The 25,828-nt window shown below is 38.7% G+C and overlaps 1 protein-coding gene across 4 annotated transcripts in view; it reads left to right on the forward strand.

Annotated features, from left to right (window-relative positions):
• TSHR (thyroid stimulating hormone receptor) overlaps positions 1 to 25,828 on the forward strand; it is a 51,474-nt gene that overhangs the window by 6,520 nt on the left and 19,126 nt on the right. The window contains exons 2-7 of one of the 4 annotated variants that reach the window (XM_051621987.1): positions 3,220 to 3,291; positions 9,286 to 9,360; positions 17,364 to 17,438; positions 18,661 to 18,735; positions 21,442 to 21,519; positions 22,560 to 22,628. In XM_051621987.1, the coding sequence (XP_051477947.1) occupies positions 3,220 to 3,291; positions 9,286 to 9,360; positions 17,364 to 17,438; positions 18,661 to 18,735; positions 21,442 to 21,519; positions 22,560 to 22,628 (444 nt within the window). The remainder of the gene's footprint in view (positions 1 to 3,219; positions 3,292 to 9,285; positions 9,361 to 17,363; positions 17,439 to 18,660; positions 18,736 to 21,441; positions 21,520 to 22,559; positions 22,629 to 25,828) is intronic. The other 3 variants (XM_051621988.1, XM_051621989.1, XM_051621990.1) reach the window with 3 other exon arrangements.

Below are 25,828 nucleotides of genomic sequence, written 5' to 3' on the forward strand. Positions count from 1 at the left end.
GCTGTCATTGTTATTCCTCCTATGTAAAAGCTGGAAGGTCAATGCTTGTTACAATTTTCTCAGAAAGATGAAATTAATATGTAAAATTTCTTACTTTGTTTCAAATATGGTCCATTTTTTTCCAGTCTTTGTGGAGAATTAAAATAACTGTAGCTGTTGTTGCCATTATTCAAGCTGTAGATCATGTAATTTAAATCCAAAATTCTTTGGCTTGTCCCTATTTATTTACTATGCTTTATAGACAGTCATTTAATAAGTGTTTTATAATGAAGAGGCTAAGTATGTAAAATATATATTTACTTCCTTAATATGTCTTACTGAAGCAGTATCACAGATACTCCTGAGGATGTTGTTAAAATCATGTATATGTGGTTAGACATATATAAATATGTTTCTTAATAGAGAAAAATGTGAAACCTTTTGTATTTGAGGAAAATGTTGGTTTCACTTGCATTTGTCACTATTTGCCTTCAGCTCCTGCTAAAAAAAAAAAAATGTCCTCTCCATGGTGGCATGGCCAACTAGATGCTTTTTACTTCCTTTTTTAGGGCTTTGAACTAGTTGCAGGGATTGCTGTAGACAGGCTGCAGCTGAGCATGAGATCAGGTCCCTTGTTAGAGATGATTTCTGTGGGTCTGAGTGCATAAGTGGTCTGTGAGAAGGGATGATGCAACCATTGAGGTCCAGGGAGTAGATTCAAATTCCAAGAGAGAGTAAAGGGGATGAAAGAACCATCAAGCCTTCAACTTGTGGAATTCTAGAATGCCAGGCTGGAAAGGACCTCAAGGATCATCTGATCCAACCTTTTTAGGAATTCTATAGTTTATGTGAGATGGCTCAGCACCCTCTCACGCTGAGACTTAAAACTGTCCAATATGGGGGAATCTGCTGCTTCCCTTGGAGTTGTTTTCTGACTTAGTATGTAAGGTGGAGTTCTTTGGTAGGCTATTGTGCACTGAAATGATCAAGTATAAAGAAAAAGTGTGAGATTTTGGAGTAAGATCTAGTATATGTCATACGTGGTACTAATTATTACGTACTTTGTGCAGCTTTCTTCCCAGAGAAAATTTGGGAAATTGAATGCAGCATGAATGTTGAATTAAGCTAATAAACATTGGAATAAATAGTTTAAGTGAACAGTTTAATATTTGTAGTTAGGCAAATATTTCCATTTGCATTACAATATGCATTTTCTCATGGGGGAAGTTCATTGCTTGATTAAATGAAGGAAGCTGAAAACCAAGGGTTTTTTCTTGCTTGAGGGATTCAGACATAAAAAGCTTAAAAGCATTAAAAAATCGTTCTGTGTTGTTATGTTATGCAGAGCAATCATGCAAGTTACTTGTAAGAGTAAGTGGTAGGAGAGTGTCTGCTTCCCTAAGATTATCTGATTAAGGACCTTGCCAAATGGGATGCTAAAGGAAAGGAGGCAATTAAGGGGTGTGAAAGGAGTCAGTTACATGTGAAACAGGACTGGTGAGTACCCTTGGCTGAGCCCTGTGCCTGTTCACTGCAGTCTATCCTAGCTTCTTACTAAATCCTCATAATATTATCTATTATTTGTAGTCACAGCTGAAGTTCGATTTTTCTGAAACATAACATTTACATATAATATGAAGGTCATATCTATATAGGGTATGAACCTTAATGAAAAGAAAGTATAAATTAAATCAGAGGATGGGAAGGAAGACAGCAAATAAAAGGCTCACTTTACTGGAATTAGTGTCAAAATTTGCAAAACTACTGCTGTTAAGATGGTGGAAAGCCAAAAAGGGGAAAAAAAGGAAAACTCTCACAAGTTATTGTTACAGTGTATCTCTTTTGAAATGTTTAACACCTACCACCTGTACATTTCATAAGATTAATTTAGCGTGTGTTGAGATTAGGTTTATTTAACATGGAACACTGTAAGGTTCATAGAGCTCCCTGTGCCCATTTGCTTATGTATGTAACTACTGAAGAGTGTCTGTGCAAGATCATGCCAAAGCTCCATCTCTCCCAGTCTCCTGCCTGCAGCTGTGACCAGTAAAGTATACCTCATGAGGAGTATATGAATAAGAGAACCAGGCAGTAATGCTGTCCTGGAATACTCTCCTAGTAACAGTTTGTGGTTCTTGCACTTTCTGAACCTGATAATTTGTATTTTATATGCCCAGATATTTTTTTATTTCATTGATCTGTCCCAATACTTTAGAGTCCAGTATTTTTACCATTTCCTCTGGTACTGTCCCATCTCAGAAAAGGCCGACACCAATGTGTTTCATTTTTTCATCTCCCAGGTCCATGGTCAGTTTACAGAAAACAGAAGTAAGACATCATCCTAAGTTGTTTGTTTCTTTCTACTGGGAAAAGTTTCTTTCTATGGGAAAAGTTTATTATTTTTTCTTGATTATTCTTCAGACTATTCACTGAATATAACTTACATAAGTTTATTCCCAGATGTACTAGAAAACCAAAGATTACCTCATCCAGGTTGTAACTGTAAGTTTAACTGAATTATTTTAACTGAATAGGCTAATTTTCTAAGGTATTTCCTCCTTTTGTGGAGGAGTCATTCTGCTAGAGATTGATTCTGTTAAGAACTTGGCTGTTGATATGTACCTCCCTTAAATATTGCCTATTTTTCTGAAGCCTGCTGCATACAGCTAAGATACAGAATTCTGTTCTCTCCTGAAGTGCATCTTTAACTGGGCTTAAGCTAAAAAATAACAAGTACATGCCATCCCCATAATCCCAGAGATTTAGGGAGGAGGAAATGTTGTATTTGTTGCAATGTATATGGATGCAAAGTATATGGAGAATTCTGTGGAAGTAGAATGCAATTGCTGTAATTCAGTTTTGGCTAGTATACCTGAATTTCTTGCTTGGAATGAGGAATGGGATATCTTTGTGGAGCCTGAAATTATTAAAGAATGCTTCATTAACATCCATGGGCAAATATGTTTGCTTGTCATACTCTGGAGTTTTGGAAGGTCCATCAATACCACTGAATGCTGAGTTCCGAGGTGAGACAGGAGGTCATAATTTAGATTGAGGGAACACACCAAGCAAACCAAGCCATACGATGAAATAGGAAAAGAAATGAGGCAAAGATGGAAATGTTGGGGAAAGGGAAAATAAGAATGGATATATTGGAGCAGAGCTGGAATTGTGTAGGACTTTTTAATGTTAAATTGTACTTACCAAAGGATATTAACTGTCAAACTTTTCTTTCTATAGGAGGTTTATGGAGACTCATCTAAGAACAATTCCAAGTGATGCTTTTTCCAGTCTCCCTAACATCTCTAGGATGTAAGTTCTGTTTCTGATATTATTATTTTAACTTTTTTATGGAAAGCCACTTTCCTTCTCCAGAATTCTTTCTTCATGTATAAAATCTGAAATTAAAATATTCTTGCACCTTTGCTATGTCACCACTTACATTTTATAACTGAAGATAATCATCCCACCATATACAACCTGAATGAGCTATAGAAGGACATACTGGGCATTTTTGTGTAAGACCACACATTTAGTGAAGTAGATGTGATAAGTAAGATTATAAACCTTTTTTAATATTTTTTTTTCAGTTCTCAAAATATGAGAAATTGTTTGATTAATAACAAATTAACATATTCTACTGCTGGTCCTAGCTAAAAATTTGTTTTCAGCTCTCAGCATTAATTGCTCTCAGCAATTAATACCTCATTTCATTGGAGACCCTTTATCATTTCCATTGTATGGATTAACTTTCACCAAAACATTAGTATTTCTTTGATGTGAGAAGGACTTCCATTGTATAACTTCCTTTGTGTGTAAACACCTACATGGATGCAAACTGTAAATGCACAACCAGCAATTTCTACCTGTTTGCCTCACTTCAACATTTGTCCCATTAGAAAGTGGGACTGTGCAGCTTGTTGATGTCAGCAGTCTAGAGACAAAGTTATCTCAACTTTGTTTCTTCTTGGTGACTGGCCCATAATCTAACATCCTGTGCATGGCTATTTGATGCAGAGAACTTCTCTGCCATTTCCCAATTCATTCCCTAGAATCAGAGAGTCATGTAATTTGGAAGGAACCTAAGATGGCCTTGTCACAGTTTAATTCAGGGTCAGCAATTAAACAATAATGCTCGCTATACCCTACCCCTCCCAACCAGGTAGGGAAAGGAGAGAGCAAAGAGGAGAGAGACCTTCCAGACTGAAAACTAAGCTAGACAGCTTTAATTAAATACTAATCATAAAAGAAAATATATACAAATAGGTTCAGGAATGTGCAAAACCCCTATCACCTCTCCTCACCCGCAGCAACTCCCATAGCATCTCCTGAGCTGTGAACAGTCCCGAAATGTCCCAGGGCACTGCTGGAGAGAGTGGCAGAGCTGAGGGCAGAGTTGTGAGGGTTAGGAATGCACAAGCCTAGGGATCAAAGGAGATGGATAGATTGAGTCCTCCCTGGATGCCAGCTTTGAACGGAAGAAGGGAAAAGGAAGAAGAAGGGCTTGATTTCCATGGTCTTGGAATTTATACTGAAAGTTCCATATATGTGGATGGAATATTTTGTTTGGCCAGATTTCCTATCTGTCTAGTCCACTCTTCCCTAAAGGAGGGTTGTAGATAGGAATTTTTCTGCTCCTTTAGTGTCTGAAGAAGCAGTTTCAACAAGAGGAGCAAAGTGTCCTTTGTCTGTTAGCAGTAACTATAAACATTCAGGTGTTATCAGTACATTAGCTGGAAAACTTGCTGCTACTTTCAGCAAGTGTGCTGCTTAAAAGACAGGTCGCTGAAGAAAAACAAAACAAAACACAGCAACAACAACTAAAAAACAGTAAAAAGAAAACTGGCTTCATCCTGGCTCAAACAAGGACAGGCCTCTAGTCCACCACCTGCTTGAAGCTGGGCCAACCGTAAGGTCCAACCAGATTGCTCAGGGCTTTATTCAGTTTAGTGCTCACCTTTTCTGTGTCATGTGTTAACTAATAAGCCACTTCATTCATTAAGAAGTGCACATTTTTCTTGTTCAGCCTTTTATTACTAAGGTAGCGATAGGAGCTCTTCTTGACCATCTAAAGAACTTGAAGGTGCATAAATCTATGGGACCTGATGGGATTCACCCACAGGTCCTGAGGGAGCAATATTAAATTGCTAAGCCTCTTTCCATCATATTTGAGAGGTCATGGCAGTCTGGTGAGGTTCCTGCTGATTGGAGAAAAGGGAGCAAAGCCCCTATTTTTAAAAAGGAGAAAAAGGAAGACCCAGGGAACTATAGGCCGGTCAGTTTCACCTATGTGCTTGGGAAGATCATGGAGCAGATTCTCAAGGAAAGTCTGTGAAGGAACATGGAAAAGAAAGAGGCGATTGTTGACAGGCAACATGGCTTCACTAAGGGCAAGTCATGCCCGACCAACGTGGTGGCCTTCTATAACAAGACTACAGAGGGTGGATGGTGGCAGAGCAACTGAGTGGTGTCCCTCAGGGGTCAGTATGGGGACCAGTGCTGTTTAACATCTTTGTTAGAGACATGGACAGTGGGATTGAATGTATCCTCAGCAAATTTGCTACTTTTTCTCTTAAATGAATACGCATCTATGTACTCTTTATAGCCAGAAGTAGAGAGTTGTTTCCCTGTGCTGCTTCACCACAGAAATGAAACAAAAAGCACTACAAGAAATTGCTGAAGTGCAAAGATAATTCCTGTCAGAAATGCATCAGTGCACTGAAAAAAAGGTTTTGTAAGGTATTCAGATGCAAGAGAAATTAATGTTTTACATCCTTTAAGGGCTTCACCTGGTATTTCCTACTGACTTAGGACAGGTTGAACATTCAGGATTTTTATGGTCAAGATAAGGAACCTTTTTCCTGGGCTCAGGATAGTGCTTTCTGGCCACACTCACGAGTACCTCACAGACACCTGACCTGTAGCCCACTTAACAGTTTTCAGTTTCTCCAGGCAAAGTAGCAACCCCAGATTGCACAGTGCTCTCTGCCAGCAGCCCCATGCAAAGCACAACATTTCCCCGTGCACGTTTTCTCCTGCGCCACACAGTGCCTTTTCATGCCCCTTGAACACTGCTGTTCCACAGCCAGTGCCACCACATGGCTCTCCACACCTACCATGCTTTTGCTCCACAGTGTTCCCACACCTGCTTCCCAGTGCCTGCCCATTCTATACAGCCCCAACTCAGGGCTTCAGTTGCCTTTGCTGCTTCTGGTTTTCCTCTTGTGAAGTACCTCAAATGACACTGAGCTGCCCTCCATCAGCAGCAGAAAACAGGGACAGCTGTGGGCAGCAACACAGAGGATGCTGAGGCTGAGAAAAAGCAAAGAAAGGTGGAGAGAGGGAGAAGGAAGAAAATAAGGATAGGAAGTAGGCCCCGTGGCTACTGACATGTGCCAGCCTGCTTTAAATTCTGTGTTCTCAGGCTCTTTCTGTATGACCAATTGTGATTAAAGTGTTACCTGCAAACAGACTTTCTCTGAGGCTGTGCATTTGGTGTTTAAGCTATGACTGTATTCACAATGAGTGTTTAAGGAATTTTGAAATCCTGCAAATTAAACACAGCTGGTAGGGAGAGGAGGTGCTGAATTGTAGCACGCCTTCAAAATGGGAATTTAAACATCCATTCCAAGCCTTCCAGTTCTGATTACTACGATTTTTATTGCTTACATTTAACATACTGTATTACGTGTTCATTGGCCAGGGCCCAAATGTTTCTGGAGGCACTCTGGACACTTGGAAGTAAATGTTTATACACCATTTATACATGTTTCTTTTTGACATTCCTGTTTCAGAGGAGATTTCAAATGTGTTCCTGTGGGTTTGGGGTCTTTATAGAGATGACACTAAAGCAGATAAAACTACTCATTTCCCTGTCATCAGTAGTGATGTGGTTTAATTAAGGTACAGTAATATGTCTGCTTATGAAGCAGAAGAGTGGAGGTCAACACAGAAAGAAAATAAGCTAGTTCCTTCCCACTTTTGTCCCACAGCTGAAAGCCATAAAACTGTAACTCAGTCTGCTCCAAGCCAGGCAGTATAGTAAAAAATGTGATATGCAGCACGGTGAGAAGGGACATGGTGGCTGTAAGGGTGAGGGAGAGCATTTCTGCCTCTTCTCATATGTGAAAGAAATGCACTTACCTTACTGATATAAGGTGACCCGTTTTTATCATGGAGCACACGAAATGTACTTTCTAATTCCTAGCCCCATACTGAGGATGCAGTGTTTGTTAATTATCCATTTCTAATTCCATTTTCTGTTAAGCTGATTTATATGTAGCTGTCTGCTACATAAAACCATTATTTTTTTTTTGTGTCATTGATATAACCGATATTTTGGTATGATAAAATATAGGCTCTGTTAAAATGGGATAATTAATTTTCTTTTAAGACTGAAACACCAGTTTCCTGGGCAATAAACATTTATTGCTTACAGGGAAACAAAATTAAAGCATCTCACATAAACGTTGAACTTTACAATACTCAATCACAGAGGTACAGACTGGAAATGCTTTCTTTATTGCATTCCTGCTTTATTATCGTTCTTCAAATAGCTTTGTAAAAGCAATATTACTGTAGAAAGAGAATCTGTTGGTCATACAGTCTGTACTAGTTACTTTTCTGGTACCTTTTCAAACACTCTTGAATACATCTCCGAAGGGATCAATAAAAAGGACATGTCATGTCAGAAGAGTTAAAATTAGTTCAGATAATATGCTTTTAGATTAGATCTGGAGAGGATTTACATTTCCTTGGAACATTAGTGGTATCAGTCATCTGCTGGTTGTTAGAGCATGTGCTGGTCACAAAGTATTCTTTGAATTATTTTTTTAAAATAAAATATTTTTTAATATCAGTTGAAAGAACTATTTATCTTCTTTAAAATTTCCATGGAAATAAAAATCAGAGCCAAATGTGTGTATTAAAAAGCCCTCCTGGGTTAAAGGATCATATTTTTATTTTCTATTTAATATTATTTGGAATACTGTAATTGGAAAAAAATAGGTAGAATGTTAAAAATCTCTGTTTAGTTTAAGGAACACAACTCCATTAGAATCAATGTAAAATACCAGTTGGATAGGTCTTTCCAGGTCTAATGATTAAAAAGGAGGAAAGGCATATGACAGATTTATTATATTTTATTTGATTTTGAGATCTACATTTGATATCAAAGACTCTTTTAGTCAATTTAATTTTGTGCATTTAAAATAATGATCAAGTTGCTCAAGGTACATGCAAAATATTAAAACCTGAGTCAGTAAAAACTTGGATCAAGAGTATCAAAACATAGCATTAAATATTAAATAATTATTTAAAAAGTGAAAATATGAAATATGTTAATATTTATTTAATATTTATGTTTAACATCTTTGTTGGAGATATGAACAGTGGGATTGAGTGTATCCTCAGCAGGTTTGTTGACGATACGAAGCTGTGTGGAGTAGTTGACACCATAGAGGGAAGGGACACTATCCAGAGGGACCTTGAGAGGCTGGAGAGGTGGGCCAGTGCCAACCTCATGAAGTTCAACAAGGCCAAGTGCAAGGTCCTGCACCTGGGTTGAGTCAACCCCAGGCACAAATACAGGCTGGGGAGAGAATGGCTAGAGAGCAGTCCTGAGGAGAAGGACTTGGGGGCGATAGTAGATGAGAAGCTTGACATGAGCTGCCAGTGTGTGCTGGAGCCCAGAGGGGCAATTGTAGATGATGGCAGTACAGATGCCACTCAGCTGAACCTGTGTGCAAATAAATATTTCTTAAGCTTGCTCTCTGGTTTTCCTTCTGAAAGGAGGAAACTCTATGGCTAGAGTTTCTTTCCAACTTCATGTCAGAGCACATTTTTTTCCTCAACAATATCAAAGTGTCAGTTGTCCTGATGATCTGTTTCTCTCTAGAGGAATTACAACAGCTGTTGCAGTAATGGCCCAAGGACCATTTAGTGTCTTCCCTTCCTTTGTAATGCTTAAATACAGAGAACTATGCCATTTATCTGAGGACTTGATCCCCTTAGAGAACTCCAAGGTTATTTTAAGTGGGGAACAGGGAAGAATGTGATTCTGAAATATGAAATATGGATGTTTGCCAGACACACGGACAGTATCTCAGGGCAGAACTTTTCAGCAGATTTTGACTGATGCTTTAGATACACACTATGCTGCACAATAGTATTATTAAGCAGCAAAAGCAGTGTCATGGAAGTTGGATGAGAAGAAGAATGAGAGGAAAAATAAGGTGGTGTGAGGGGCACTAGCCATGGCTTGCCAAAGTCTGAGACTTGTTTCTTTTTCTGTTTGCTGCTGTTTAGCTACATCTCCATAGATGAAACACTTCAGAGTCTGGAGGCCCGTTCCTTCAGCAGTTTAATGAAAGTCACTCATATGTAAGTATTGTAATTAAATAAATGAAAATTGTGATAAAATAAAACTAGGGATGTATGGAAATCACAGAATCACAGAATCTTAGGGGTTGGAAGGGACCTCGAAAGATCAACCCCACTGCCAGAGCAGAGTCACCTACAGTACATGACACAGGAACATGTCCAGGCGGGTTTTGAGTATCTCCACCGAAGGAGACTCCACAACCTCTTTGGGCAGGCTGTTCCAGTGCTCTGTCACCCTCACAGTATAGAAGTTTTTTCTGATGTTTGCATGGAACCTCCTATGTACCAGTTTGCACCCATTGCCCCTTGTCCTATTACTGGACATCACTGAAAAAAGCCTGGCTCCATCCTTCCGACACTTGCCCTTAACATATTTGTAAACATTGTTGAGGTTGCCCCTCAGTCTCCTTTTATCCAAGTTCAAGAGACCCAGCTCCCTCAGCCTTTCCTCATAGGAAATATGTTCCACTCCCTTAATCATCTTTGTGGCTCTGCACTGGACTCTCTCAAGCAGTTCCCTGTCCTTGTTGAACTGAGGGGCCCAGGACTGGACACAATATTCCAGATGCGGTCTCATCAAGGTAGAATAGAGGGGGAGGGGAACCTCCCTTGACCTACTAACCACACTCTAATGTACCTCAGGATGCCATTGGGCTTCTTGGCTACAAGGACACATTGCTGGCTCATGGTCATCCTGTACTGGTACATGGGGTTGTTCTTCCCCAGATGCAAGACTCTGCACTTGCCCTTGTTGAATTTCATCAAGTTTCTCTCTGCCCAGCTCTCCAGCCTGTCTAGGTCTTGCTAAATGGCAGCACAGCCTTCTGGTGTGTCAGCCACTCCTCCCAGTTTAGTGTCATCAGCAAACTTGCTGAGGGCACACTGTGTTAAATAAATACATGTTGATGTTTGAGTTGCCATTCTTGTCTTCTTTGTAGCTAAAAATTTCTTATTTCCTTTCTCTGTATTATGAAGTCAGCCTCCTTTTTGACTTGTGCTTTCTTTTCCTACATCTTTTCCATCCCTTGCTTTTCTGTAGCCTCTCATAGAAGTGGAAAAAAGTGTAGTAAAAAATATTGGGGACTACATTATGAGCTTGATAGCTAGCTGAAATAAATTGGCAACTAAGAATTACTTATGTCAAATTACTGAAGGTAAGTGTAAAACAGCAATATAAGCACCAGAAATAAAATCAGAAAGACCAAAGCACAAAGCAAAATGGCACTAGCTGGAGACACAAGGAATAATAAGTAATCATTCTGGAAGTGCTCTAGTAAAATTAAGAGTGTTTATCTGGTTATTAAATGGAATGGGAATGTTATAGACAAAGGCTTCTGGGAAGTGTTTTTATACTGTTTTGTTTTGATCAGTCCTTACAAAATGATGCACTAGGATAGTTACAAAAGTGGTAGGATACCTGTATCCAGGGAGTTCCTAACATTCAGCAGTACCCTATCAAAAGTAGAAGGTAGTCTATTGAATAGAGCTTCATAGGATCCATCCTGATTCTGGAACTCTTCTATGTTTTCATTACTGATCCAAATGATGGAATGGAAAGTGTGTCAGTGTTGTAAAGCTCAGATGAGCTGCGTTTTGGCATATTTCAGAGATGTTTTGTGTCTGCACAGTTTCTGTGGGAGAGCACTGTCAGTCATCACAGATCCAGAAAACTTTGTCAGAGGAAAGACATTTGTGCCCAGAAAGAAAACATGCCATAGGCAGATATATCTTTTAGGGTTATTACAAGGGATGAAGGCTACAACCCATTTTCCACACTGATGTTTGACAAAGCAAAAGTAATAATAACAAGAACCTTAAATTAGATTAGCCAAGATTCGTGCTAAAATCAAAGAAATATTTTCAAATGGCTAGCCTAAGTAAACATTAGAATTGTTTTCCTGGGGAGGTTGTCCCTGTCACTGGAAGCCTTTAAGGCTGTGTAATCAGGAACTCCATAGGTCTATTTAATATTCACTCAGAGAGAGAGGTTGAACTAGGTGATCTCTTAATGCTGCTCTATTTTTTTATTATTTTTTTTTTTTTACTTTACAAAGTGTGAAACAGGAAGGTTAATAAAAATAAAGGAGATAATATCATTATTGTTACTGTAGATAGAGAGTGACTAAAGCTGGAAAGTGGAAGTGCCTCCCCTAAAAGAACCTGACAGGCAGAGATAGAAGTACAGTCAATGATCCTGAGACCTAGTTCAGTCCATTAACATGCTCTTTTAATATTCCTGAATGAGTTTCACAGGAAGGCTTTTGGTGTTTAAGGTTTAATTTTTTAAAAATTTGTTTTTAAATGTAAGAACTTCTTAGGAGAAAATCTGGTGTTTGTGAAAGGGAGGAACTAATTGCTTTGGCTTAAGTCAAGTGTCATGTGAACAGGAATTATGTATTTGTCATCATCCCTGTCTGCCAAGCCTGTTAATGTGCTTCAACTTGTTAGTCATCTTCAGTGCTCCATTTTGTTGGTCCTTATTCAGTTCTTGTACCTCTCTCCTGACTTTCTATTCCTTCCAGACCTAACCTGTCATTAAGCATAGGTCATATTTTTATGAGCCTATGCCAGTTAAGTGCTGAGCACCTTCTGCAAACTGTATATTCTCCAAAATATTGCAGAAATAATATACTGACTACCTGCTGTATTTTAATGGACTAGATCCCACTCTATGAAGATGAAAATCAGGGACAAGACATTCTGGGTTGTTTTTTAATTTTCCCCAATTGTGTTAAATTTGTCTCACAGTTGCTTCTTGTTCCTTCTTTTTGTCTTTACCTTTTTTAAGGATGTCTTTGAGACAAACTTGAGATGTTTACGAATTCTGAACTGTCTCTCCCATACAATGGCATAATTATATTTTTTCTATATGTAATTGCGAAAGTGTCTAATCAGCAGTCAATGTTTTTGTGTAGTTGTCTTACTAGTAGAGCTGCAGCTTGGTAGCGCTACACTAAATAAAATGGATCAGTTTTTCTCAGGAAACAAGTCCTGTGGAGGGAATCCCAAAAAACCAAAACAAAACACTTTCTTTTCACTGTCTCTGTGTCTCTGCTCACTCTTCTTTGATGTCTTCCTAAATCTTTCTCCTCCTCACTCCAAAAGCACTCTCCCCTTGTACAGCCATGTTAAAAGCCCTCTCAGCATTTGGGATGAGGGCCAGAGGTTATGGTTGAAGTGGCTTGCCCTCGTATACGAAACGTCATTCAGAGAGCTGGTAAGGGACTGCTGCGCTGAGCTGGAGCCAAGGGCTGGGGCAGCTCTGTCAGCCTCCAGGACAGGGGATGCACTTCTGCTCTTGGACAACTCGTGGGATACAATGCTGCAGTAAGGAGTAAGCTTTGATGGAAATATCTGAGAAACAAGTGGAGAGAGAGACTGAAGAGATCTGGGGTCACTGCTGTATACCTGCAGTGAGTTTCAGGGCACTGGGATGAGTGCTATGCAGAAAAGTATTGTTAAAAGCTGCAGTCTGTAGGTAGGGAATAGACTGATGGGAGCCTAGTTTCTTCTCAGCCTTGACACAGGACTTTATATAATCGCGTAGCCTTTTCTACACATCTGTTCTTCACGTGTTAAAGGTTTTTAAGTATCTTCTTTAAAAAGAAAAATTGAGTTGCTGTTCATGAACAGTCAGGTCGTGGTTTGATTGTGAACCTAGTGCATTTTTAATTACTAGTGTGAGTGCCAGAAATAAAATTTAAATCACTGATTTTCTTTAAAGCACAAAGAAGCCAATTCTTAATTATTTTATTTATTTAAAAAATAAAGCAGAAGCTGAATAGTTTGTAAAGTAACTTGGAAAAAATTTGTAAATATTCTGTAAAACATTTTGTTATCTTCTGTATAGGTAGCAGCATCCTTCATTCTTATGAGCATGTCTAAGTAATTTTAGTTAGGACTGCAAAGTGAAATGTTTGTTCAGGGCACCTTTTGCCTCTTTGCATCAATGGTCAACAAAAATGCCTATTAAGCATCTTAGGGATTTATATGTCTTTGAAGCACTTAATTCACAGAAAGGCTCAGAATTGTCACATTGCTGTTGGATGCAGAATGTAAGCACTGTATGTTAAGATTAAGTTGCATTTATAGAGTGTGTCCAAGTTCCATTTCAAAATCACTTAGTACCAGCTCTCGTAGACACTCAGCTGGGAACTAGCCTACTGGACATTTTTAAGTATACTCTTTGGCTGTATCTGCATCTTAGGCAGCTAAAAATACTAATAGTTTTCCTAAAGCTGCTTTTCAGAGGAACCTTAATTTTCTAAATCAGCAGGTTTCAATTTTCTCAATTTACCAATTCAGAAAAGCTTACTGATAAAAGTGCAAACTCTGATTAATGAATCTACCAGTGCTTTTCTTTTTTTTTTTTGATCCTTTGGAAATTATCCTTACACCACAGCAGTCTTTTGTTTACAGTTTGAAAATTATTGTCACATAATGCTTAGGCACCTTTGAGTATATTATTCATAGCTGATTAACATAAAAGAAACAGTGAAATTCAGTTTGTGTATCACTATCCTGTTAAGTGATGAGAACTATTCAAATAGCTTTTCTCCTTATGGCCTTAACTTTATAGACTCCAATATTGATGGAGCTATAAATATCTTTTAAATCTGTGGTTTTAATGGGAGATTTCTTCCAGTACCCTCAGATTTCATAATATCTGCAAAATAAGGACAGCAGAGCAGTTTATGAATGGAATTGAATTTGAAGATCTTTCTCTTTTTCGTGCATATGAAATGAGAGGCCATGCATGAAGCCAGTCAAGTGCAAGAGGCACGTTTGACTGGATTAGAAGTAGGGAAAATTGGATTTTTCTCCTGATTTTATTTCTTAAGCTTAGCATTCACTTTGATCAAAGCACCTTTTACCTTTTTATACATCTCTGATCCTCTTTCTCGTCTATTTTGGCTAGAGTCTTGTAAGCAACTGGCTGTCTACTGTTGATTTTTGTAGTGCCTACCACAGTGGCCCTTTTTCTTCCTTTTGCACTGTAAGAAACCTCTGTAATACAAAGTGTGGCATAAAATAAAAATATAAATACAGTATATAGTAAAGCATACTTCTTTCCTAATCCCAGCATTTCCAAATCAAGGGAATCAAACGGCAGGACATGAACATTTTCCCAATGTTCAGTTGAATCATACTGATTTATTCACATTCTTTAAGCTTTTATCTGGTTACTGTGCCAGCTGCCAGTTTTAAATCTTCTATTCCCAGATTAATTAGTTTCTCATTTACTTTTGTTAAACAGCACATGCCCTCTCATGGCCCAGTTACTTAATAAATAAAAATCCAATTGAATCTCATTGCAATTTTAGTACCATCTGCAGATTTAAAATTCTTACTTTCAGTACCTCATCTAAATAATTTTTGCAGAAGAGTACGAATAGCAACAAGCTAAAATGACCTTATGTCACCATTTGAGTCAGGTTCGATAACAATGCTCTCGATCCCCTCCCCTTCCTATCCAGGCAGGGAAGGAGAGGGAGAAAAAGAGAGACTTTGCTGGATTGAAAACTAAACTACACAACTTTAATTAAACACTACTGATATAAGAAAATACATATACAATTATATATGAATATATTCAGATATGGGCAAGAGCCTCTCGCCTTCCCCCACCCCCAGCAACTCCCACAGCACTCTCCTTAGCTGCAAACAGTCCAGAAAAATCCTGGACTGCTGCTGGAGAAAGCAGAGAGTGATGAGGGTCAGGAGAGCTCAAGCCTAAGGGTCGATGGTGCTGGATGGATGGAGTCCTCCCCAGATGCTGGCCATGGATGGAAGAGAAGGGAAGAAGAAGCAGGAAGGAAGTTGTCTTCTGTGATCTCTGACCTTCCTCTGAGCTTACGTAGATATATGGAATGGAATAGCTCTGGCCAATTTTGCTGTCTGTGTCATTCAGCCTCTTACAGGGGGGTCATAGATCTCCCCGTAGTGTCTGAACTGGCAGCATAAAGGTGCGACCTTAAAGATCCAGCAGTTAGAAAAACATTCCACTGTTATCAGTCTTAGCTGGAATGCTCTGGTGCTAGTTAAAAAGGAAGCTTACTGAAGGAAAAAAAATCAGTAAAATTGGCTTAATCCTGGCTCAAACCAGGACACTCTATGATACTCCAATGCATTATCCATGATAATCAGCTGAATGCTAATCTGAAGATTCTCTTTCCCTGGAATATGTTTTGTCCACAACAAAGGAATATATAGCCAGGAAGTTGATGAGTCCGGTATTTTAAACGTAGTCATTGATGGAAAAAACATGTCAGTTAAATTTTATGGAGCAAATTCCACTGTTGGGAGTGTGTCAGCTACCTAATGAATAAAATAATTTGAGAGAAGCAAGATCCTGACACTGAGAACATTTCTTTTAAAATACAGAAACAGTACTGTTCCAAGTAGCTGATGGACATGAAGAACAGTTGAATACAGCACCGTAACAGCAGCAGTATAGCAATTACATCAGTTTAACACACAAGTAACATGTAAATCCCTGACTCCCTGCAATATTGGAGTAAACAGATCAAAACCTGAAGACTTCAGAGGTGGAGCAGAACTGTTTTGTCAGCACTGGAACAGGTTTTCCAGAGAGGATGTGAAATCTCCCTCTCTGGAGACTTTGAAGTCCTGTCTGAATGTGTTTCTGTATGACCTGCCCTCGATTCTGTGGTGGTCCTGCTCTGGCAGGGGGTTTGTACTCAATGATCTCCAGAGGTCCCTCCCAACCCCTAAAATTCTGTGATTCTGTGAAATACTACTGCTTTCTGCCCATTGAGTGCCCAGTAGCACTACTTCTAGGACTGACTTAAAACCAGAACATCACCCACAAAGCCTTTACCACATCATCTAGGCTTGCTGTCTGCATCAATTTCTATAAGTAGGAAGTGCTTCCCTCAGCCCACTGCTCCACAGCTGGTCTCAGGAGGAGGACTGGCACTGTTCTTTCCATATATTTTCTATATTAGCAAAAGCTGAAAGCTGTTCCAGTATAGTTACAAGACTAGCTGGTTTAAGGTAAAGAAAAAGAAGCAAGCATGCTCCTTTCTGGCAACAGTAAGGAGGCCAGGAAAGGAAAAGTGTGCATGTGCTGGCAGGTATGGGTGGATTTTTTCATAAAAGATGAGAATAAAAAAGGACAAGTCATGATGCCTGGCAATGACCATGTTGATTGGAGGGGTAGCAGCCCCACCAACACAACTACAGAAAGCACCCAGCATGGCCATAGCCATGATCAACATGCTTTTCAACATGTGCAGTCTAAAAAGCCACCTGCAGTCCAGGCTGTCCCCTGTGTGGAAGTATTTAAGGAGTAACTGTGGACAGAAGATGTAAGGAATGAAGTCTGTGTTACATTTTGCATCAGTATAAAGCAAAGCGATACACTACCCTCTATAATGCTGGACATGCCTGTATAGAAAAAGGTGTGCCCATTTCAGGTCTCAGAATGGAGTTAATTTAAGTGACTGACCCATCTTCTGGATCCAGTAATGAGACCTATAAAAAGAGACAGGAAAAATAATACAAAATACTGCTAGAGACATGAAGGAAAAAAAAAAAAAGGTCAGAAAAAAACCCAAAACCAAACGAAAAAAACATAATAATGTTATAAGCTAAGTAGATGGTTGTAAATTGATAGGATTACTGTGTCTCAGTACTGAAAGTTTTACTTAACAAAACTCTCACCATGTTCAAAGTAATAGCCATTCCCACAGGCTATTGTTTTACTTTTAGGACCATGCAGACCAAAGATCCGTAATCAAATCTCAAGTGTGCTTTCCCCCTTGCTTAAACTGTCTGGTCTGCAGGACCACATCTATCCAGATAAAAATTCTTTGTTGTAAGCTTGCTCAGAATGGATAGTGGCCTCAAGCTAGTGCTAACCATTTAAAAAGCTCATTGCAGGAATTAGCTCCTTGAAATTCCATTTTAACATCACTGATTTCAGTTATGATAAACAAATATTAATGATCTCTGTGGTTATGATCCTCCCTTTTTTACAGTGAAATTCGAAATCTTAGAAACTTGGATTACATAGATCCAGATGCCTTTAAGAATCTCCCACTTCTGAAATACCTGTAAGTATTTAGCACCTCTAACAAGCTGGCACTTAAGCCTCACAGATGACTCTTTACACTATAGCAGTTTTTTTCTTTGCACTTTCTTTTGAAACTGATTGCAATGATTTTTGCTTTATTCTAATGACAGAAAGCCAGTTAGGGTAGAGGTTGAAACTTTGACTAATTTTGCAAAAAAGAAAAACATGTTCACAAATTCATCAGTAATATTGCCATTCTTCTTATCCATTAAATGTCTGGAATACACTAATGTTTCCTTGGCAAAATTCCACAGCTAGCTTTCCTCTTATAGTAAGTGCTGAATTACTATATTTTTGTAGAGAATAGTGGGAAGAAAGGACACATTAGAAATACACACATCTTTTTTATTTATTTATTAGATATTTATACAGGGTTTTAAAGCATACATATCAGCTAAATGTGACAAGTTCGTCCCTAGACACCTGATTTCATATGACCTCTGTAGCAGAAAGAAATCCTGAAGAATTCACTCTATTCCCTTGAAGTTTCCAAAGAGCAGCACAGAGTAACCAAACCATGGAATTCTAAAGTTATAGCATAGGAAAGAGAGATGAGAAAGAGAATAATTTCTGTGATTCTGAGAAATGTGTGGAATACTCTAGAAAGGGCTCTGCGTGTGCGGTGGGGGTAGCTGCGAGGAGGAAAGATTTTTCCAGATTTTTCCTATAGCTCTGAAAGCAATGAAAAGAAAGTAGTAATTTCATTTAAGGACAATAGTTTTAAAAATGGAGACCTGTATTTTCCTGAGTTATTTCCAGCCTACAAAGTTCAGAAATAGGGGGTTTTAACTGCTTTCACACTTTAAGACAGTTTCCCTTTTTAGAGCTATTTGAACGGCTCTTAGCCTCAGTGAAATACAGAGGATTTGGGAGTCCAGATGGTTGTCTGAAGCAGCCTTAATCTCTCAAGTGAATGCAGAGTTACAATTGTTTTTCTCCCTGTCCACCCTCACAGCCTACTTCTCTCTGCAGATCTGCTTAACTGTGTTCCTATTTTTTAGATTCTATAATTTATCATAAATCTAGTATTTTGACTTTTTAAACATTTTTCATGCATCCTTATATTATGGACAGTTATTTATAAATTAATTTATTGACAGCAGAGATGATGAAATAACCATTCTGCACTGCTGAGTGTTGAAACTCATTGTTTGTTGTTGTTCAGTGATACAGTACATGTCATTCTGTTTCTTCTCTTTCAGTGGTATTTTTAATACTGGACTCAAAGAATTTCCAGACCTCACCAAAATCTACTCATCTGATGTGAACTTCTTACTGTAAGTACCTGTCCTCACAGTTTGTTAGAATACTGTCATTCTCAGATCCCAGGAAAACCTATACTGAAGGTTTCTGTTTTGTAGGAAAATACCAAATAAGTCTGACAAACTACTTTTCCCAAAGCTGTATTTCAATGATCCTTAGTACCAAATCTGGAAACTGCCAGGTCACCTCACACTGTACATTTGACCTGATGAGAGACATGGACACACAAGCATGTTTCTCTTAAATTAGCCAAAGCACATTACACAACCTCTACAGGCCTTTTCCTTTTATTTTTTTTTTGTAATGGCTGTGCAATACCTGAATTAGTCTGAATAGTGTGACACACAGAACCTGATCTGACATACAGCCTGCTAACATGAAGTCATCCTGTCAACATCCTTCTAACAAATTTGTGCTAACACGGTGAGCTGATATTGCACATTTTCTGATATTGCTCTTCATTGAGCTGCTATACTGTTGAATCCTAACTTCCCCTGTCTCTGCCTTCTTTCTTCTGACCCCATCCTGAGTACAGAAGACTGAAGAGCAGGAGAACTGGACAATCTTTAGAGCAATTGTTTATCATCACACCTTTAAAAAGCTCAGTGTTAGCTAAGCTCACATTTTTAGGAAAATTTTTGTGAAGAGTTATTTTACCCAAAATATGTTGCTTCAATACAGTTTATATTTTATTAAAGAAAACAGAAGAGGAGCTTAAAAAGCAAATTGCCTAAGCTGAGAAATAAGTAGAGCTTTTAAGTCGCTAGATCAGGAGAACCTTGGTTTCATGACAGCCTTAATAGTGAGGTCAGCTCAGGCTGGTTCAATGTGTCTTTGAGAAAGAGGACTACCCATAGCAGTTGAGTGAGATGCATGCTCTCTTTTAGATGGTCAACATAAGCTTTTATGAACACACACTTTGCCTAAATGCCCTTGTCCAACCATACTTGTAGAGTCACATTTCAAGTACAAGTCCATTGTCCCACTGAAGGACCAAAGCACCAGGACTGACAATTGCCTACTTTTAAACAAGGCTTTCTTGTTGGAGCCATCTTTTTTTAACTAAAGTCCACAGCTGGAAAAAATTTTCCTACTAGAAGCTTTACTAATTTAGTTGGGTTTGTTCACATGAGGCTCTTCTAGATAACACTTGAGACCTTCTTCCTTTCTCACACCTTAAATCCATTTACTTCAACTGATTTAAAATCCTCCTGATTTTTAATATGGCTTGAAGCATATTGCAAAACAATTTCTTGGAGAAAGGGGATGGGGCAGGGCAGTCTCCCACTGTTATCCTTAAAGGTATTTCAGAAACAAAGAGCTCTGCTATAAAAAACCCAGGGTTTTTTTTGTATTCAGAAAGCAAAGATTACATCCATCTCATCAATGTTTACAAATACGTTAAGGGCAAGTGTCAGGAGGACAGAGCCAGGCTTTTTTCAGTGATGTCCCATGACAGGACAAGGGGCGGTGGGTGCAAACTGGAGCATAGGAGGTTCCATGTAAACATCAGAAAAAACTTCTTTACTGTGCCAGAGCACTGGAACAGGCTGCCCAGAGAGGTTGTGGAGTCTCCTTTGCTAGAGACATTCAAAACCCGCCTGGACACATTCCTGTGTGATGTACTCTGGGTGACCCTGCTCCAGCAGGAGGGTTGGACTAGATGATCTTTCGAGGTCCCTTCCAACCCCTAAGATTCTGTGATTCTGTGATCTTTGTGCCCTGACCTGCAACTTAAGTTCAGATTCTGGGTTGTCATCAAGGCAAGTGGGAAGAGTGGCTCAGGCTAAGATTTTGCAGGCTGGCACAAGGTAAAAGTATCTTGGTCACTGGGAGTTAGCAATCTTACATGGTAGCTGTGTTCAGCTGGAAGACGCTTGACTGCAGGATGGGCTGGAAGTATTATGCTAGAAGGTGGCTTTCAAAGACAGGATTGATGGTCTACCCCAGCCACTGCTTCAGTGTTACAAAGGGGTATTCTTAATCAAGGAAGTGAGTCTCCACTGCATTCATGGTCTGCCATTGGCAAGACAAACCTCAGAGCAATGTAGAAATACCAGCTGTTTTGCTAAGGAGTCTAGACCTCTAGTGAGCCTCCCAAGGATCTTCTGAGACTAGATGTAAGCCTTGTGCTAACTCACACTCCATAACGTGGAGCTTCTATGTTTGCCTTGGCTATTGGCCTCCAAGATTGAAACCTGAGTCAGCCCGAGCTCTGAGTTGGGTGCACCTACATCTTAAGAGTTCTTAGGAAGTTGCTTAAAGACCAAAAGGGCTTTAGATTAGATTAAGCTCTACTAAATTGTAAATTAAATACTACTCCTACTAATCAGTGAGAACCAAGAAGTAAATTGGCTAGATGAAACAGAAGCAGTTCACCACTTGTGCCCTTGCTTCCAACAAGTGACTTTCTAAGTGTCAGAGAGCAAAACATTATTTTACTTCTACCTTGAAATTTTTTTATGACGATCACTTACAAAAAACAAACACGGGTCATTCATGCTAAATGCTTTTTAAAGAGTAGACCTGCACATTCAGGGGAGGTACTGCTAAGTGATTCTTAATCATCCCACATGTATCTTCTGGTCTTAGATAAAACTAAACGAGTTGTTCTATATTTTTATGTATCATCAAGGCAGAAAATAATTAATAATAAAACTGTTGTAGAGAAGCTCTGTTGGGCAGATGTTTGATTGTGATGTTTTTGTCTCCTTTTTCAGTGAAATTGCAGATAACCCTTTCATTACTTCAGTGCCTGCAAATGCTTTCCATGGGCTTTGTAATGAATCTCTAACTCTGTAAGTTTTTTCAGTTTAAGATACAAGGCAATTACCTTGCCTTGCTCTCTCAAACATATGGTAAAATATTAAAAAAAAAAAAACAACAAAACCACAAACCAAACAAACAAAAAAATCCCTGTCCTACTCTCTAGTAGTTTGTAACAGAGAAACACCATATACAGCTAGTATCCATAATCTACTTTGCATAAATCCTTTACTTTGACAGTGATTTGAATCATGCCTGCTGCTTGTCTTCAAACTGGCATGACCAAAGTGGTTTTGCTTTTGTATTACCCTAATGCCAGTAAATGGGTATGCTGGAGAAAATCAAAGGGAAAAGTTTGCAGGGTTCTCCTTCTGTAAAGCTACAGCATAGTTAGAACTGTGTGTCAACTTTTTTTCAACCTAAGTGGCACATACTGTGAAAATTAATGGGTGGCATGTGTCAGATGAGTCATATTTGAAGGAAACTTGTTAAATAAAGTTCAGTTATGCAAGTCATAGTCGATGTGAGCCACAAGAAAGGGCTGAGGGGTGTGAAAATGACTGTAATGAGTTATGACCTGAACTAGGGGAAAGAGCACTAGAATATGAAAGAATGAATTTTAAAGAAATTATTTTTTAAATCCTTTTGTTCTAAAGGAGCATAATAATGAATTATAAAATTTCAGGCAGGTCTGACAGTAGAATCATACCTATTTTGCTAGGTATTAGTTTATTAATTCCTTTAGCCTTCCTTAATCAGTCCTTGCAGAATTGTGTTTCTTTGTTTCTGTTTGAGAGTGGTAAAGTTATAGTAAAGCATTTTAGTCTAGTTCTGTGTTTTCTGTAAAAAGAAGTAAAATGGCACACCTGCCACATGGCATTCTTGATTCAGCTACATTTGGGAATGCTGCTGTGAATTTGTTTTATCTTGCACTATAATTTCTGCTTCTTCAAGAGATCAAATTTAACCCATTCATAAATGTGCTCTTACCAAATAATATGATACATAAGATGCTAGGTAGTCAGGTACTGAAGCAACCCAAAATAGACTAATTTATTTTTTTTGCTTGCAGCAAACTCTACAATAATGGTTTTACCAGCATCCAAGGACATGCTTTTAATGGAACAAATCTGGATGCTATGTAAGTAGCAGATAATTCTCTTCTCTCAGAAAAAGAATTACATAATAAATTATTGGAGTTTCTCAAATCATAGAATCATAGAATCATCCTGGTTGGAAGGGACCTTGAAGATCATCAAGTCCAACTATAACCTAAATCCCCCTACCATAACCTGATTTACCCATTCAGTGCTTAAATCATGTCGCTACACGCTTTATCTACATTTCTTTTAAATACTTCCAGGGATGGTGACTCCACCACCTCCCTGGGCAGCCTGTTCCATAGTCCAACAACTCTTTTGGTAAATAAATTCTTTCTAATATCCAGTCTAACTCTCCCCTGGCACAGCTTCAGGCCATTTCTTCTCATCCTGTCATTATTAATCTCTGGAAGTCCCTTTGGAAATCTCAAAAGTAACTCCTCAGGTGACAGGGAGGGCTTCAATAAGATGACCTCCCTGGCACAGGAGCCCCTCCTGTAATGGCACGGGCTCTCCTCACTTCTCCATGTCTATCACAGCTTATAGGCAAACACACAGTGCTGATCATACAAGTAGGACTTACTATTCCTGCATTTGTTTCTAGCTCATCTCCTGCTGTTCCAGTCATGCTGACAGGGAGCCCTCAGAGCAGGGGCAGAAGGACACTACAGCAGTGCCTTTGCACTGTACATATCTTATTCTAATTATTTTTAAGGAGCAAAGAGAGGATACTAATTTCAGCCAGCAATAAAAATGGTGGGCACTTAATGTCTTTTGCAGTGTGCTTTCATTTGGTATGTATATTTCTAGCTCAAAAGTAAAATCATGGCAGGTAATTGCAATGTGAAATTTGTTCTGGATTGAAGCTACCAAAAATATTTTATTTTTATCAGTAGCATTTCTAAGACCACTTGGAAGATAAATATGCTGTTCTACTTACAAGACCGTTTATTTTAGTAAGCATAGCACTGATAATGGTAGCAGCCCTTTCACAGAAACCTCTTATCTGCTAAAAAGAGCATAGTGTGAGGTGTTGGAAGCAATTCAGAGGAACGAGTCACTTGCACTAGAAATGAGAGATGGGCATCTCAAAAGCAATGAAGCAACCATTTCAGCTTTCCCTTCCACCTTCTTATTGTAGCTTCTGGAAAACAAATACTTAGTGGGTGACTATCCATTTTACACCCTAATCAAAATCATCTGCCTCAATCATTAACACAGAACAAATCTCAATTCCAGAAGCTCCATTCACTTTGGCAGAGCTTACTGTGGTCCTGCAGAAGGTTGACTGAAGAGTCATGAGTAAAGAGATCTCTTCATCGTGAGCTCTTAAGTTAAGCAGAGAAGTGTGGTAGATATGATTCTTTTCAGTACTTTAAATTTGGCTTGAATTCTGTAAGCAGTCTGTAGGACTGTCACGTCCCACCAGGTGACCAAGCCAATCACACACACACACAGAGCCAAGATACTGTTTTATTCCAGTGTTGCCCAGGTTGAGCAACATTGGGTATTCCAGTGTTCCAAGGTAGTAATTCCACAAAGCTACAGTTCAACTCCTGTAACACCAGATGTTAGTGACAATGAACCTAATCTTTATAGATACTCTGACACCATTGACTCTGATCCAGAGAATGAACCTTTTGATGAGTATCAGCATTCACAGGTTACAAAAGTCTGAATTTTTCAGACTTTTTTTGTTTCAGAAATAAAAAAACCCCGAAAATATACACAAAACAACAACAACAAAACAAGCACAAAGAGTGACAAAAAGGACATAGCATCAGATTACAAATTATAGGAACAATTCCTGGTAAGGAAATAAAACAGGCTTAATAAAATCAGACCAACAATGCTAAGATAAAGACAAAAAATGACTGGAGGGATGTCCAGGAGCATTCGCACTGTGCTGCTATGGGCTAGGATTAGAAGTATCCATCAGAGAGGCCGAGACACACCCCTTGAGGTGCTCATGCAGTTTGCTTATGTGGATAACATAAAACATCCCCCAAAATAGACCTCTTGCTCTTACGTGGCATTTTACAAACCAGCTTTAAACTTCAAGCTCTCTCAGTTGGAACAGCTCCAAAAATGCTAATAAGCAGAGTGACCTCTTGCTTGTACGTGGTCTTTTACAAAGGAGCCTTAACTTGAAGCTACCTTGATTGAAATAGTTCTGAAAATGCTAATAAGTGTAGCAACTTCTTGCAAAGCTATTTTTCACAAAAACAGTAGAAAAACTCGTACTTGGCCTTATCAATCATCCCAACTGCAGATGGAAGAACTCCAACACAGTTTAATGCCCAGCTCCCTGTGTCTCCCCAAACCTCAGGAATCCTGAGAAGTCAACCCAGCATCACTAGTAAGAAATATGAGAGTAACAAGGACATACACAAGCAACCATGCAGCTATGGTCTTGGCACTGTAGCAGAGGGTTAGGGTTATATTATGCATGTATTACATAATTCCCTAGTAAAACAAAATAATAAACACAATAATACACCATCAGCTAGAAAGAGAGCAGACTTCCTGATATCCTGAGAAAGATAACCACATTCAAAAACAGTCACTGGTAAAAGGAAGGGACATCTTAAAATGTACAAGAAAACTGTTACAAGTCACGTTGCTGGCTTTATTACAGATCTGCTGCCTATAATCCTCTATGTGCCTTAACCTCTACCTTTAATTTAAAATTTGAATTGCATATGTCCACAATTATTCATTTCAGGACTCTACAGAGCCTCCTTCACATGGTTTTAATGTTTCCAAACTGCCTGTTTTTCCTTAAAAACTAGCTAGATTTCTTAAATTTTAAAAGGCTTGAGTTAAAGATCTGGCATAGGTTTTACTTTACTCACACTAGTTCAGTTACTTGGAACATTCATATGAGAACGGAAGTTTTTCATTATGACATAGTGCTTGTACTAGTGCCTACAGAAATTGCAAGATGTAAAATATGGCAAAATATATCCAATGTCTTGACAGAATCCCTCTAAGCTGTATATGCAATATTTGAAACCTTTCAAAGCCTTAGCCAATATTTGAACTGTGCTGGCTTTTCCATTTCTTACATTTTGATGAAACACAGGTCGGAGATGACTTTTTAGGAACTTTTTTTTTTGTTCTCTGAGAGTGCAGAAGTGCTATTGCTTCTGGCCTCTTTGGAATTTTCCTTATTATTAAAGTATCAAGTGAAGATCTAATTTTAGAAGAGCTGGAGTCCTAAACTTCTGCAATATGCATA

The sequence above is a fragment of the Apus apus genome, chromosome 5 (genome assembly GCF_020740795.1).
Source record: "Apus apus isolate bApuApu2 chromosome 5, bApuApu2.pri.cur, whole genome shotgun sequence".
NCBI classification, from domain to species: Eukaryota; Metazoa; Chordata; class Aves; order Apodiformes; family Apodidae; genus Apus; species Apus apus.